This window comes from Ipomoea nil, unplaced genomic scaffold (genome assembly GCF_001879475.1).
Source record: "Ipomoea nil cultivar Tokyo-kokei standard unplaced genomic scaffold, Asagao_1.1 scaffold3384, whole genome shotgun sequence".
Lineage (NCBI taxonomy): Eukaryota > Viridiplantae > Streptophyta > Magnoliopsida > Solanales > Convolvulaceae > Ipomoea > Ipomoea nil.
The window spans coordinates 329638-345649 of record NW_017619812.1 but is presented as its reverse complement, the minus strand read 5'-3'; the positions used below and the strand labels follow the sequence as shown (position 1 = coordinate 345649).

Here is a 16012-nt window from a genome sequence, read left to right as displayed (position 1 = left end):
TTTCTTGTTACTTGACTGTTTTGTAGCATTAGTGTATAAATAAACAATGGACAAAGAATGGATGTCAAAAGATAGATTATGTTATGAATATGAGGTTGGAGTAGAATCTTTTTTACAATTTGCTAAAAAAAATGTCGTTGATCCTAATTCAATATCATACCCATGTGCAATATGTGGCAACCTAAGGAAGCAACCTCTTGATACTATAAGGGCACACTTGTACTGTAATGGAATGGATGGAACATATGTGTCATGGATATGGAACGGGGAGAAGGCTACGTTAAACAACTCAATAGATGATACTGATCATCTTAGGGGAGAGGAGCATAAGCTTGTTGATGAAAACCCTATAGGTATGGTAAATGCTGCTTATGATGAATACGTTGAGGATCCCAACAAATTTAGTAAATTACTTGAAGATGCAGAGAAACGGCTATACGCTGGATGTACTACGTTTACAAAACTGTCACCGGTAGTGAATTTATATAACTTGAAGGCAAAATACAGTTGGAGCGATGCAAGTTTTACGGACCTTCTAGATTTGTTTGCAAAAATGCTTCCAACTTACAACGTATTGCCTTCTTCTTTATATGAGGCAAAGAGAAGCTTGGTTGCATTGGGAATGGACTATGAGAAAATACATGCGTGTCCCAATGACTGTATCTTATATCAGAAGGAGAATGCAAATTGTACTAATTGCCCTACTTGTGGAACTTCAAGGTGGAAGATAGGCAAGAATTCTAAGATATCCATAGGAGTTCCTGCAAAGGTGTTATGGTACTTTCCACCTATACCAAGATTTCAAAGAATGTTTCGGAACAAGGATATATCTAAGGAGTTAACTTGGCATATTGATAATAAAGTTTGTGATGGTTACTTGCGTCATCCAGCTGATGCATCGTGTAGGAGAACAGTAGATGATATGTGTCCAGATTTTGCTGATGAGCCAAGAAATCTTAGATTGGCTTTATCTGTAGACGGGATAAATCCCCATAGTGTAATGAATTCTACATATAGTTGTTGGCCAGTCATCATGATTACATACAATCTTCCTCCTTGGATGTGTATGAAGCGAAAATTCATGATGCTCAATTTGTTGATTTCTGGTCCTAAACAACCCGGGGATGACATTGATGTTTATTTGGCACCTTTGATTGACGATTTAAAAGTGTTGTGGGAAGAAGGTATAGAAGCATATGATGCATACCGACAAGAAAAATTCGTCCTTAAAGCTATTTTACTATGGACGATCAATGATTTCCCAGCATATGGGAACTTATCAGGTTGCACTGTCAAAGGATATCATGCATGTCCTATCTGTGGTGAGAATACATATGCCAAGAGGTTGAAGCATAGTAAGAAAATGACATTCACAGGACATAGAAGATTTTTATGTAAAACTCATCCTTATCGAAGGCAAAAGAAGGCATTTGATGGTAAGCAAGAATTCGACTTAGCACCAAAACCATTGAGTGACCATGATGTTCTGAAAACGGTTGAGGGGATCAATTGTTGTTGGGGAAAAAAGAGGGGCAAGCTAAATGCTAAAAGAAAAAATAGTGAATCATGTTGGAAAAAGAAATCAATTTTCTTTGAGCTTGAGTATTGGAAGCATTTGCATGTTCGGCATGTTCGGCATGTTCATGATGTCATGCACATTGAGAAAAATATGTGTGAAAGTATTATTGGCACATTACTTGACATCCTAGGAAAAATCAAAGATGGGGTAGCTGCTAGACTAGACCTTGTGGAAATGAATATGAGAATGGAGTTGGCACTAAAACAAGGGGAGAAGATAACGTTTTTGCCACCTGCTTGCTATACACTAAGCAAAGACGAGAAAAAGAAAGTTTGTAACTCTTTGTTACATATGAAAGTCCCAACAGGCTATTCATCTAATGTGAGAAACCTTGTCAATGTGAAGGAGTTGAAACTTGTTGGTCTTAAATCTCACGATTGTCACACTTTCATGCAACAGTTGCTTCCAGTTGCTATTCGAGGTGTGTTGACAAACATGTAAGGTATGCTATCATTCAGTTGTGCTTTTTCTTTAATGTCATATGTAGCAAAGTGATAGATGCCTCAAAGTTAGATGCGATACAAGATGAGATTGTGACAACGCTGTGTTTGCTGGAAAAGTACTTTCCTCCTTCATTTTTTTGATATAATGGTTCACTTAACTGTTCATTTTGTGAGAGAGGTCAAATTGTGTGGACCAGTGTGGTATAGATGGATGCACTACTGGAAAACACGGTATTTCCGACCACCAATTATGTTCAACTCTGGAAAAAAAACCATAATATGTATGAAAAAAGAATGATTGACCTACTATTGAAGCCCTCGCCACTTGTGTCAAAGCCGAAGCCAAAACTCACCGCCGCTGCTCTCGCCTCACAAATGGTCGTCGCCGGTGAGAACATCTGTAGAAAAAAAAAAGGATTGCAAAAAGAAAACTATAGATCTGAAAGAGTAGAAGAACAAGAATGGTAGGGGTGGAGGGTCATCCCTGGAGCGAGGAGAGGGAAACTTAAAAGCTTTTGTCTGAAATAAAACCCTAGTGGCGGAGACGATGAGAAGAACCATGTGTTTAGCTTTTGTTTAAGCGGGAAACTTAAAAGCTTTTTTATTTGAGAGGGAGATAATTTTTTTAGGTGGGTAAAGAGAGGGAAGTCAAAATTAAAGTCAATTAATTGTGTTTTTTTATTTGAGAGAGAGATAATTTTATTTGTGTTTTAGAATATAATTGTCTAAGTATATAGTAGAATACAATTATTTAAGGGGGCGTTTGGTTCAGATCATCTTAGATTACCTAGGTAATCTGAGTCTGGTAATGTTCTATTACCTTGTTTGGTTCAAGTTATAAGATTACATGGTAATGCTATATTATCTGAAAGCTGATGTGGCGGTAATGTAATTACCCTCATTTTTTTAAGTAATCTTATATTACCTTGAATTATTCCAACTTTGCCCTTATTAACTAATCATTATATAATAATAATAATAATAATAATAATAATAATAATAATAATAATAATAATAATAATAATAATAATTAATATATGTTTATATATGTTTAGGAGAAAGACTTTGTTCAAGAGAAAATTGGTAGTTCCACAGGAATGACCATCTCTTGGTAGTTCCACAAGAAAGAGTGACCACAACCAGTTATTAAAAGGACGAAATTTGCAACGTCAATTATATCTTAGAGACGAAATGTGAACACGATCAACACTTATGGAAAAATTTTACAATTATTCCATAACTTAGGGACGAAAAGTGTAGCTTTCGAGTTCATTTAATATATACATAATAGATTATTTTTAAAAAAAAATTAGGAGGGGGGCCAAAAGTGTAATTTATCCATATTATAATAATATATACTTATATATTTACTAAAAATGGGAGGTGGGGTGGGGGGCCAGGGCCTCCCTACCCCAAGGGGTGGCTCCGCCCGTCCTTGATGACAACGGTTAAATAAAATCGTTGTCTTAACAAAAGAAAAAAATGCACATAGACAACGACTTTTAAAAATCGTTATCGCTATGGTGATACTAACCACAAGACTAGCTGAATCTTATTGCTATCGTGATACTAACTGACAATAGTCAAGAGGATGCCATTAGCTGGGGTAGAGGAAACGTAGGATCGTTCACAGTGAGCTCAGCCTACGGGATGATCACAAACATAGCAGAGGGGGTGGATTCGAAAACATGGAGCAACATTTCGAAGCTAAAAGTGCTAAGTAGAATCCACACCTTTCTCTAGTTGGCTAGGCAGGATCGAATAATGTCAAATATAAATAGAAAGAAGTGTGAGTTCACCTAGTGCAGTAGCTGCGAGGCATGTGGCAACGAAGAGGAATCTGTTGAGCACATTCTTCGCACCTGACGGGAAGCTAGAGTGGTTTGGGAAGCCGTGTTACCAGGCATGTTACAAAAGACTCAAGGTAGATGATCCTTTATGTCCTGGTTCGATGAAAGAATTTGTGGGTTCGCTAAAGGTAACCAGCAACACAGTCAAGGAGTTATCTTTGCTGTGGCCAGTGAATTTGGAATTTTTTTAAAAAAAATATGAGTGAAATAATCAATAATAAAAAGATATATCATGTGGCGTTCATACCATTAAACCATACTAATAACAAAAATAAAAGCTTTCAAAAATTAAATAAATAACAAAAAAAAAATTAAAAGAAAAAGACTTTCCGACCACGTTTACTTGGTGGTCGGAAAATAACTAATTTAGAAATTAGATTTTGTGAAAAGTCCGACCACTTAGGAAATCTGGTCGGAATTTCCGACCACTTAGAAAATGTGGTCGGGAATTCCGACAACTTCCGACCACTGTAACCCCTCGTCGAAAAAATGACGAAAAAATGGAAAAAGTCACTTTTTGCAACCAATTTTTTAGGTGGTCGGAAATGAGGTCGGAAAAACGCTGATTTCCCGCAGTGATGTACCCATTTGAAAGATATATGAAAATCTTGAAAGGTTATGTGCAAAATCGCAATCGACCTGAAGGTTGTATAGCCAAGTGTTATATTTCTGAAGAAGCTATAGAATTTTGCTCAGAGTATTTGTCTAATTTTGATGAGCATTATTTTGTATTAATTTAAATGAACTTTTTTAGAATTAATAAGCACTACTTAATTAATTTTGTACCTACTTTTATTATTAATTTTTGTAATTAGTTTATTAATAAAGCTTAAGCTTTTTATTTGTTTTATCTTCAATTATAGATTATAGATGTGAATAAGCATTAGTTTCTCTATCTCTCTTTCATACGGTCAGCAGGAATTTAACAAATGGCTTCATGGAATTAAAGGAAAGAAATGTTGCAAATATGTTGGAAGGAGAGCTGTTCTATTGCAGCCGTTCGTGATTGTGCTATTTTGTAGGCGAATTTGAGGTGGAGCAGTGGGGCTATAGTAATTTAAATAGAGTTATGACAATTGAGAGAGGGGGACATCTTCTGACCGGATAATTCTTAAAGGAGCGGATCGGCTCCGGCAACTGCGGTCGTCGACAAGCTCTTGTTCGGCGGCAATTCCATTTGGGCAGCGTGGCAGCTTCTTCACAACAGTGCTCTTCCTGGTGTTATTTCTCTTTTTCTTCAATTTGCAATGCTTGTTATTATTCTTCAATTCCTATTTTGTAAAATGAATTGCTTTGTGGACAATAAGTCCAAGAATGCTTAGTTTTATTCGAAGTGCTTTTAATGGTCGTTTTCCCAAGTTTTATTAAATCTGCTAATTGATTTAGGGGGTGTATTCAATCCAGACTTTTAAACAGTTTTAATGACTTTTAACGACTTTCAAAGTTTGATGGTATTCAATTTAGACTTTTAAAGACTCTTTAAAAGTCTACCGGTATTCGATTCAGACTTTTCAGAAGTCTTTAAAAGTACACTGGTATTCGTTTCAGACTTTTATATAGTCTTTAAAAGTCTACTGGTATTCAAATATTTATCAACTTTCATAGACTCTATCAGAATAGGACTTCTGTAGACTTTTTCTTCATTAATATAAATAGATGAAATACGACCCTCCAACCCTAAACTTTTCAATTTTCTCTACAGACTTTTTTTCCTCTATCTAAACCACACAAATTTTTCATCAATTTTCAGTACGTTCAAACTTTCATAATATTATACGTTGTAAATTTTTTTTCTTTATATTTATGTAATTTTGTGTTTGCTGCGAACAGCAGCAAGAATTTCTTGCTACTGTTCGCAGCAAATTTGCTTGCTGCATAAATATTCTATAATTTTTGTTGTAATAAATAGAATTAATATACTCAAATTTTTACAATTTTTTTTATATAATTAATATATATAATTTTATGTTATTATATGTTCATTAATTATTAATATTTGTATTTGTGTTAAGTTGAATTTTTTGAGGTTCTTATTTATTTTATAGTAATGGTGGATCAAGAAAGGAGTAAAGGTAAAAATAAAGTTATTTAGTGAAAATAGATTATATTAATTGATTAATCTATTTTCTTTATGTATAATATAATCCATTTTCTGTGACAATCAATATTTATTTTTTATTTTTTGCAATGCATTAATTTATTTATGATTTATATAAATATATTTTTGTACAAAAATTATATATAATGTATTAGTAGAAGTTATGAAATGTTTGTAAGGGTGTATTCAATTTAGAATTTTAATGACTTTTGTAGACTTTTTAATACGAAAAAGTTTTTAAAAGTCTATAAATGTTTGTCTTATGGATTTTTAAAGACTCTTACAAAATTGATAAAAGTTTAAAAGATTCTAGGAAAGTCTACAAAATCTCTACAAAAGTCTTTGAAACTCTTTAAAAGTCTTCATTGAATACACCCTCCTTAGTGTCAAATTGCCATTACGCTTTATTTTATTTGCTATTAATTTGCTAAGTTTTATTTAATTCAACTTTAAGGGTTGATATTTCTTATTGGTAGCTTTAGACTCAAGTGCAAAATCAATAGTGATATTGCGTTCATGTCCCTAGACCTTTTTTTCAATTCTGATTATTTAGATTACTTGTTCACTTTCTTGAGTTTTGATTCACTTATTCATTTGTTTAACTTCAATTTAAATTATTTTGCGTTCTTATTATTGGCAATTGGTTTTAGTACTTTAAATTATTGAGTTAATTAATTTCAAGTTATTAAATTGCATTGTACAATTTTCTGTGGGTTCGACCTTTGCTTTGCATATTATTACTATAGTGACTTGTGCACTTGCGAGGACATATATATTAAAATTGTCCATCAATTTTTGTCGTCGTTGCCAGGGAATTGGTTTACGTTGCAATTTATTTTTTTTTATTTCTTAGTAATTGTTTGTTTTTTTTTATTATTGCAAATTTTGTTTTTCCTCTTTCAATGTAATCGTGTTTTTTTTTTTAGCTCATTAGTCTTTTTTTAGCTCATTAGTCTAATTTTAGCACAAATCCTTTTCTGGGCGGCAGCAACAACAATTAGTTTTGGCATTTTTTTCACTTCCCAGGTTTTAGAATTCAATTGCATGTTTGCAGTGGTTTTTATTAGTTTATAAATCAAATTGCTGAAGGGTTAATTTCTAAAATTTTACAAATTGATTTTTCTGGTCTTTGTTTGTTTCCTTCCATTTAATTGCAGTACTCTTTTGCTTTAATTTTCAATTCCCAAATTGTGAACACTTTTTATTTAATCAATTTCCAAATTCTAAGCTTAGTTGCTGTTTATTTTATTTATTAATTTTAATTACTGATCTTTGCTAAATTGTTTAATTTTAGGGAGGTATTAATTTCTTTAATTGGTTGGTGATATTAGATTTACAATGCAGTTAAAAATTGTTTCTAATTCATGTTCCGACTTTTTCAATTTGATTGTTATTTAACTTTCTGATTCATATTGATTCTAATTTGTTTACTGTGCAATTTGATTCCTTTTTTTTTTCTTTTCACTTTTTCAATAATTGTTTAGTATTCAATTTATATTTGTTTTTTATTTCCCTTCTCTTTATTTAATTTCCCCATTCCTTAACAGCTTGATTCTTTAATTCTATCACTTTATTATTATTATCGTTTAATTATCCTTTTTAATATTGATATTTATTCAGTCATTAGTCCATTTAAAAACTGCATACTATTTGTTTTTGCTTTTCCTATTCCCGTTGTTTATTTTTTCCTACCTTAATTTCTTTTCCCTTACTTTTGTTTGCTATTTTTTTTCTCCCAATTCAATTCTTCCGCTTCCTAAATTCAAAATAATTTGCATTTGAGTTGATCCTACTCAAGTTTGTTTTTTCCCTTTTTCTTAATATTGTTGGAGATACATTCAAAGTGGCAGCTCAATATTAGGATAGTCAACATAGACATCCATGATTTGTGTACAATGTGTGGCTGCATGGCAATATTAGGATAGTCAACATAGACATCCATGATTTGTGTACAATGTGTGGCTGCATGGGATTTTCTTATTACCACTCCCCTTTGAATTAGATAGTGTGTGGATGAGATGAAAAGCTATTGTTTTAATTCCTCACACATCTACAGTATATAAGGAGGCAAGCCATTTGTGTCCAAATGCACAAAACAGGAAATACTTTCCTTTTCTTTCTTCCTCTCTTGTTTGTCTACAAAATCTGAGCAATAGTGAGGTTCGACTACGTGATTGCTAGTGCAAGCTATCTGTAGTAGGTCTGTGTAGCTCGTCGAAAGCGTGCCAGGGTTCTAACTGCACCGTTACCGGGCAAATAACGCTTTTAAGGTAGTGTTATTATAACACGGCACAGATTTTCTTTCTACCATACACCCATAGTGTCTGTGCTTCTTAAAAGGCTTCCAGATCGCGCGTTGACGTTGTGCTTTTCGCCAATAGTTAAAAGCGTTATTGTGCAACAGTCAACCTTTAGCGTTATGGCACCTTTTGTCATACCCGATCTATCAAAAATTACCGCGCTTGATGGAAAAAATTACAGTAGGTGGGCTCAAATAATGCATATTCTCTTTGAACAATTAAAGTTGGTTTAATTTACGTGCTATATCCAGTTGCACCTGAACCTACTCCAACTGTGTTCTCTCCCTTTGGTGCTACAAAAGCTAACCATGAATCTGATTACACACCCGGTGAAGAATCGAGAGAAAACAGTCCTAAAATAGATAACATTCTGGGTCAAGAATCGGGTGTAACTCTGATGCAGTTTAGAAATGACAATGCGGCAGCCAGAGGATACCTTCTGTCACAAATGAGTGACGATTTGTTTGACATCTATATCAAACAAGACTCGGCAAAAGTCATTTGGGAATCACTGTTAGAAAAGTACGGTCCAAATGAAACTGAAAATCAAAGTGTCAGAACTGTCTACAACAAAAGGAGTAGAAAAATCAAGAAGTTCAAAGGAAGGTGTTTTGCGTGCAGAAGGCAAGGACACCGAGCACATCAGTGCTACCATCACAAGGGCAAAACTAGCAAAAGTCAATCTGACAGAGCAAGATGAGTATTGAGTCTCTTTAAATAAATAGTTATTTTGAGTAACTATATTTGCTCTAGTTCTAAGGGTTCGCATGAAGTATGATTGTCTGAGTATTGAATTCTAGTTGAGTTGTCTAGGTTTGATTACTGAGTAGTACTTATTTCTTTAGTATGTTGAATACTAATGATATTGATTGAAATGATTTGTGCATAGATATTGCTCAAATATTTTACTAAACTAATATAAGAGCATATATCAAAAGCTTCAATTGTAATTTAATGAGAACATGGAAACGTCATCATTCTTGAACACTCTGTCTAGGAAGATGGTTTTTAAGTAAATTTCGGCTTCACCACTCGACCTGGGAGTGCTTAAGAAGTAGGGTGTTGATCATGCAGGCCAGTTACAGCGCCACTTGATCTCCACCTGAAATGAGGATGGCTTTCATATATTGTTAAACAATCAAAGCCTTGCAATATAAGTTGTTGAAGTACTGCAATAGTAATATTGATCTGCATCATATGAATGCTTTATATGAGTTTTAATTTCTTCAAGGGAATGGAATATTGTGCAAGTGGCAACTCTGAAGTCTCATTGTTGAGAGTTTTTTTTTTTTTTTTCGAATAAATATGAGCTCGAACATATTCCTTGTGTATGAGATTAATTTCTTATAAGAATATGATGTGAAATTTGTGATTATGTTGTTCAACTTGATGTTGCATGTGGACAACATTATTTTTATGGCTTACTAACAATGAGCATTTGTATATATATTATTTAAACTCTTGGTTGAGTCATATTGAAATACCTATAATTTCTAGTTAAAGGGTAATTGTGATCAATTGAGATAACCAAGTCTGTTGAAATATATTCAACTGTTGAGCATGTATCAGGCAGAGTGCGAAGCTTCTATAATGTTCCACAAAGCAAATCAGCAAAACTCAGTCTACAAAGGAGCTAAGGTTGGGCACCAAAGATCAGTCTGGGTAAGAGATCAAATACGTTTGACAAAAATATTTGTAAGTGTTGCATTGTGGGGGTAATAAACTCCTTATATTTTCATCAAAAGTTTCTCTGCAGTATTGAGAATAATGATGAAATTAAAGAGAGTGTTTCATGTTAAACATGAAAATCTCAATGGATTATTTACAAGTAAACGAAGTACTCGTCAAAGTGCATGTAAGTTTGGTCAAGAAATCAACTTACTTGAGGGCTAATTATGAGGATTAGTCGCTGACTCATTGGAAGGACTTAAAGTCCAAGTGGTAATGAATTCGTGGTGGATCCCACTTCTGTGGTCAAACGAAGCCATGAAAAGAGTTACAAAATAGTACACTAGTTGGTCATTCCGACAGTGTGTGTACTTGTGAGGTTGAGCTACAGCTCTTAATGAATTCATAACTCTTTAAGAAAGGGTGGTTTTGTTGAGACAAACCTAATGAATTCACCGCATAATGACATGAGTGCTAAGTGCTCTTGGTGACTTATACTCAATTGGGATGGTCTATGTTGAGGTAGACCTAAAGAGATCTCTAACTTGAGTAGAAAAGGGCTAACCGCCTCTTATGAAAGATAATGGGGTTATCCCAAGAAGCTAAGTGGCTAAGAAGCATGGTGATAACCGTGCAGTTGTGGGGGTGTCCAACACCTTCACCACATTGTGATTCACAAACTGTTATTTGCATTGCAAATAACAGCCTATGATAGAAAGAAAAGACTTACAACTGATTTATGTCCTTAACTACTCTATAAGCCTTTAATGGTAGTCTATACTAAGATAGACTTGATAGAGTTAACAGTCTATATTGAGATAGACTTGATAAGACATAAAAATCTGTAATGCGGTAAGACTTGTCAGAGTTAAAAGTCTATGTTGTGATAGACTTTGATAGGGTAGAAGTCCATATTTGAAACAGACATAACATTCTTTAATACTAAGGGTGTTCATAAGAAGTCAAAGAGTTTGACTTTTGTAAAACTTGCTTTTTGAGTTGGTGTGTGCATTCGAGTTCAAAATTTATCTAACCGGTGAGTTCAAGATTGATATGACTCTCGGGAAGAAAATTACTCAGTGTCACTATGTGTCAGTTCAAGTTCTCAAACACTGACATTAAGATCAGCTCATTTGTATTGCTCAGACATTATCCTTTTCCTTTCTAGCATTCTACTTTGAATGTGTGGGGGATTGTTGGAGATACATTCAAAGTGGCAGCTCAATATTAGGATAGTCAACATAGACATCCATGATTTGTGTACAATGTGTGGCTGCATGGGATTTTCTTATTACCACTCCCCTTTGATTTAGATAGTGTGTGCACAGATGAGATGAAAAGCTATTGTTTTAATTCCTCAGACATCTACAGTATATAAGGAGGCAAGCCATTTGTGTCCAAATGCACAAAACAGGAAATACTTTCCTTTTCTTTCTTCCTCTCTTGTTTGTCTACAAAATCTGAGCAATAGTGAGGTTCGACTACGTGATTGCTAGTGCAAGCTATCTGTAGTAGGTCTGTGTAGCTTGTCAAAAGCGTGTCAGGGTTCTAACTGCACCGTTATCGGGCAAATAACGCTTTTAAGGTAGTGTTATTATAATACGGCACAGATTTTCTTTCTACCATACAACCATAGTGTCCGTGCTTCTTAAAAGGCTTCTACATTGTGCGTTGAAGTTGTACTTTTCCCCAACAAATATTACCTTAAAAACAAAAGAAGCACTTAATAATTGTTTAATATTCTCCATTTCACTTTTATTGATTATACTTAACCAAATATGGGCAATCGTAATTCAAAAAACTAAATGAATTATGAAATTAATGGCAAAAGTCGATTGCCTAGCAAATATGTTTTTCCAGGATTACAAAATTGATTCAAAATCACTTTCCATAACCCAGTTGATAATATTATTATTATTAATGGCAAAATTGCAAATAACCAAAATAGCAATAAATAGCCATAATAATATTATCACATTAAATAGGAGACTAAATATGGAAAAACAATGGTTAAAACCGCTAACATTTATGAATGTTTTCGGATAAAATTTTGAAAAATTAATAAAATTTGAAGTCCGAAAAACATTAATGTCAAGAAAGATATTTTCTTAACTGGAATATTGTCACATAAATTTATTTGAAAACAGTTCAAGATGCATAACTGAATACCATAGCAAGATTAATGTCATCAGTAATTAATTATTAATAGCAATATGTAACAGTATAATCACTATTAACATTAATAATAATGACAAATCAAAGTATGGTAATGCACCTTTTAATGTTTCCATTTTTCTAAAAAATAAAATATGTGACTAGTCCAAATTAGCGGTTAACTGTAACTGTAGCACTAATTATCAATAATAATCATAAAAGATAATTAATGGCTAACCTTAATGATGCAAACCGCATCTGCCCATTGCGCTAACAACGATGACGATCCACAAGAGAAGAAAAGACTCCAGAATTCTCCCAATCTTCACTATCGATGTCAATAAACTCGATGCGGCGTCCAATGGTACATTAAAAAATTTATTGGTAGGACTTAATTACCAACATTAATAGTCATGTAAAATGAAGTAGGCAATCATACCAATGTACCAAATATAGTAGATTACCATGAAATAATAATTATTATGAAGAGGTAATAAACGGGATTAGCCCCTAAACTTAATAACAGAAATTAATAATGCCAAATTTAACTTAATAAATGGCAAAACTGTAATCAAGGGATGCCAAATACTAATCTCAATTTACCACATAATAATTAACCATGACTATTATGATACTTAGGGAGACTGAAGTTAAGGTAATAACCAAATTGCCATTAAACAAACAGTATACCAACTATATTGCTTTTGCCATAAATTAAAGACTTAATATTATCAAGACCCTGAAAAACTATTGATAGATTAAAAATTTAATCAACTTAAACAATAGTTATAGTTCTTAATGGCCAAAATAGCATTTAAATCCTTAATGTCTCTAAACAGGCCGAGACAATAATTATAGCACTTAATCATTCAAATTAGGCTCATAAACCTCAATGACCCAAGTGAATTATAACATGAATAAAAATGGTGTAAGTACTGAAATAGACCCAAAATTTAATATTATTACCAACGATGAATACCAAAATATGGTAGTTAGTAATAATTAAAACTTAATAAACATGTTATAAGGAGCTATAATTATTATTAAAATATCAATCAAAATGGTGGGATCTATACTTTAATGACCGAAGATAGGTCCTGAATAGCTTGTTCAAAATAGGTTCTAAAGTCCCTGAGACACATAAAACTAAATTGTGCTCAAAATTAAGGAGAAACCAAACAAGCTGGTTTAGTAGGTCATATTCCCTAAAATTGACCTACGGATCCAAAATTGAATGATATTTAAAAGATGAATTTATGAGTTAATAATATGTTAAATCCAACCTTAATGCATGCTATTATGAATGTATAACAATAACAATAATTTCTGAATATACGTAGCATGCTTGAATTTGCATATTAATATATTATTAACCCATATATCTTAAATAAATTGCAATACTTAAAGCAATTTAACATAAACCTCAACATTAAATTAAAATTCAAGCAGCAAATTAAAAACTTAATATTTGCCCACAATTGAATGATAATTTAATAATTAATTGAGGAAGAATTAAACTGAACAATTAAGCTAGAATAAGTCTAAATGTGATGATGGATCAACTAAATCTAGCCCAAAACCAAAATCAGGCCCAAGATGAATTTTTTTTTTTTTAAATGTACTGGACCGGGTCTGCCGAATGGGCCTGACCCGGCCCAACTAATTGCAATCCATCACCATCTTCTTCTCCACGTTAATCAGCCCTAGCAGCCATGGTCAACGAGCAGCGTCGATTGAAACGAGGAGCTGCAGCAGCTAGATGTCGCCTGCTTCTCCTCTGTTCGCGATGCTTCCGACCGACAACCTTAACAGCTGCACGAAGATGGAGTAGAGGCAGCCAATCGCCGGCGTCACCTGAAGAAGAGGAACAAGCGGCGATGTCACCGGAAAAAACCAGCTTCTCCTCCGCCGTCCCTCCTTTGCGCAACACCAACAACTGCCGCCTGCAAACCAAAGTCGCGCCGCCGTCACCTGAAGAACCAGCGTCGTCGTCTAGCATTGCCTGAAGGAGGAGAGGGAGACGCGATGCTCACCACCGCAGTCCGCTACCGTCCTCGCTCCCCGTCGCCGGTAGCGATTGCTGGAAAAAATAGTTAGTCCGGCGAAAAACACAATGAAGGCAGGTGGGATCCTCCACCGGATAACCAAAAATCCAGCAACAAGAAGCAAGGCTGTAGCCAGTGTGTTCATGCTTTATATTTCGAAATTATCTTCTTAATATTTCGAAAAACACTTTATAATATTTTTCAAAATTATTTCATTATTTCTGGAAAAAACTGACTATGTATATATATACATATATGAAACCGAATATATATGTACATACAGACTGTAAAACGAAAGCACAAATATATGTATGCCTTTAATAGAATATTATATTCAGGTTGCATACATATTCAAATTAACCAAAAGCATTCATAATTCTGGCATAATCAGTAATTATTTCACCCCAAAACATACACGATAAATTAAATAATTATATCTGTACTGAATAGATATATTTTTACGTGTATAGTTTAAAGAATTAAAACATATACGAAAGCTCAATGTATATGAAAAACCTAATGTTGATTCTAGGCAATACAATCAACCAGGCAGAGATTATAATGGCTCTGATACCAAATGTTAGATATACAATAGTCTAACTATATGAACCATAGTATACGAGAAACCTAACATCGTATGATAGCGGAAGCGTAGCCGTGTTGATCTCCAGCCATAGTTGATGTTCCTGTTGTGTTGCCTCTTAACGGTAGACCGTCAGCCATGTTTTGCCTCAGACCTGACTCAGAACCCTAGATGGTGTATTGGTATCTACTGAGCGGTCTGAGTACCGTAACTGAATGTGCTATCTAATCCATAATCCTGTATCCCATCAATCCTGGTTATATTAGGCACAGAGTTTGGTTGACTAACAACTACTAGTTATTAAGTCCAACCAGACCACTTAATAAGCCTAGTCAACTTGCACCACTTAATTAAGGCCCTAATATATAATATATAATATATATTATTAGGGAAAATCTTACACTGTCTCCTAAGTGGTTTAGTCACTCCTTAATTCCTTATATACCTGTAAGTAATTAGGGTTCAAGATTTTTGTAAATTGCTTATCAAATGCATATATCATTGTCCTTCAAGTCTAGTTACAGTGTTAACCAATGGTATTATTTAGTTTTCCAATTCATTCAGTGTTGATGTTAGTTCTTTCATTTTTATTGTTCATTTCTGTGACACATTGATATTTAAATTCAGTGGACCAAGAGAAGATGCTACCCGTATTGGGTCAGCTGGTGTTGTGAGGCGTCAAGCTGTTGATATTTCTCCACTCCGTCGTGTCAACCAGGCTATCTACCTATTGACATCAGGTGCCCGCCAAAGTGCTTTTAGGAACATAAAGACAATAGCAGAATGCCTTGCTGATGAACTCATTAATGCTGCCAAGGGATCCTCAAACAGGTAAATTCACCTTTAGATTGTTTCAACCATTATATTTCAAATACAAGTGGATGTTTTTCCTGCACAATATGACAATCTTTTCTCGGGGCATTTACTTGCAGTTATGCAATCAAGAAGAAGGATGAGATTGACCGTGTAGCCAAGGCTGACCGTTAGAGAGTTTAAGAAAGTTTAACAACTCTCATCCTTGCAAAGGTATGAGTATTTTCTGACCTCCTTTATGCACTACCTATGGTGTCACTTTGGTCTTCTATAGCAGAATTTTAAATATTTTTATATTTATTTAATTTTTGAAAGCTTCTTAGGATTCTATAAGCCTGATGTTGCAGTTAATACATCATGCAGGCCACTAAACTGAATAATGTAAAGTCTTGTAAGGGCACTCCCTTCTGGATGGCGCCTGAGGTTGGTCCTGATTCTTTCATCACATTTTCATAGTGTAGAAAGTTTATATTACATAA

The 16012-nt window shown here is 34.0% G+C and overlaps 2 protein-coding genes across 2 annotated transcripts; both read left to right on the top strand.

Annotated features, from left to right (window-relative positions):
- Positions 1-232: 232 nt before the first annotated feature.
- LOC109170963 lies at positions 233-2020 on the top strand. Its single transcript, XM_019320096.1, has one exon. The coding sequence runs from the start codon at positions 233-235 to the stop codon at positions 2018-2020; it is 1788 nt and encodes a 595-aa protein (XP_019175641.1).
- Positions 2021-14205: 12185 nt separating this feature from the next.
- LOC109170962 (40S ribosomal protein S5-like) lies at positions 14206-15714 on the top strand. The gene is made up of 3 exons (XM_019320095.1): positions 14206-14276; positions 15285-15551; positions 15653-15714. The coding sequence occupies exons 1-3, from the start codon at positions 14206-14208 to the stop codon at positions 15705-15707; spliced, it is 393 nt and encodes a 130-aa protein (XP_019175640.1). The 3' UTR covers positions 15708-15714.
- The last annotated feature ends 298 nt before the right edge of the window (positions 15715-16012 follow it).

Bases quoted from the DNA above. Each gene is read 5' to 3' on its own strand.
- LOC109170962 (XM_019320095.1), top strand. From the start codon at position 14,206: ATGAAGGCAGGTGGGATCCTCCACCGGATAACCAAAAATCCAGCAACA. The intron at 14,277-15,284 runs GTTCATGCTTTA...CAATTCATTCAG, and splicing joins AGCAAGGCTGTAGCCAGTGT to TGTTGATGTTAGTTCTTTCA. The intron at 15,552-15,652 runs GTAAATTCACCT...ATTTACTTGCAG, and splicing joins GCCAAGGGATCCTCAAACAG to TTATGCAATCAAGAAGAAGG.
- LOC109170963 (XM_019320096.1), top strand. From the start codon at position 233: ATGGATGGAACATATGTGTCATGGATATGGAACGGGGAGAAGGCTACG.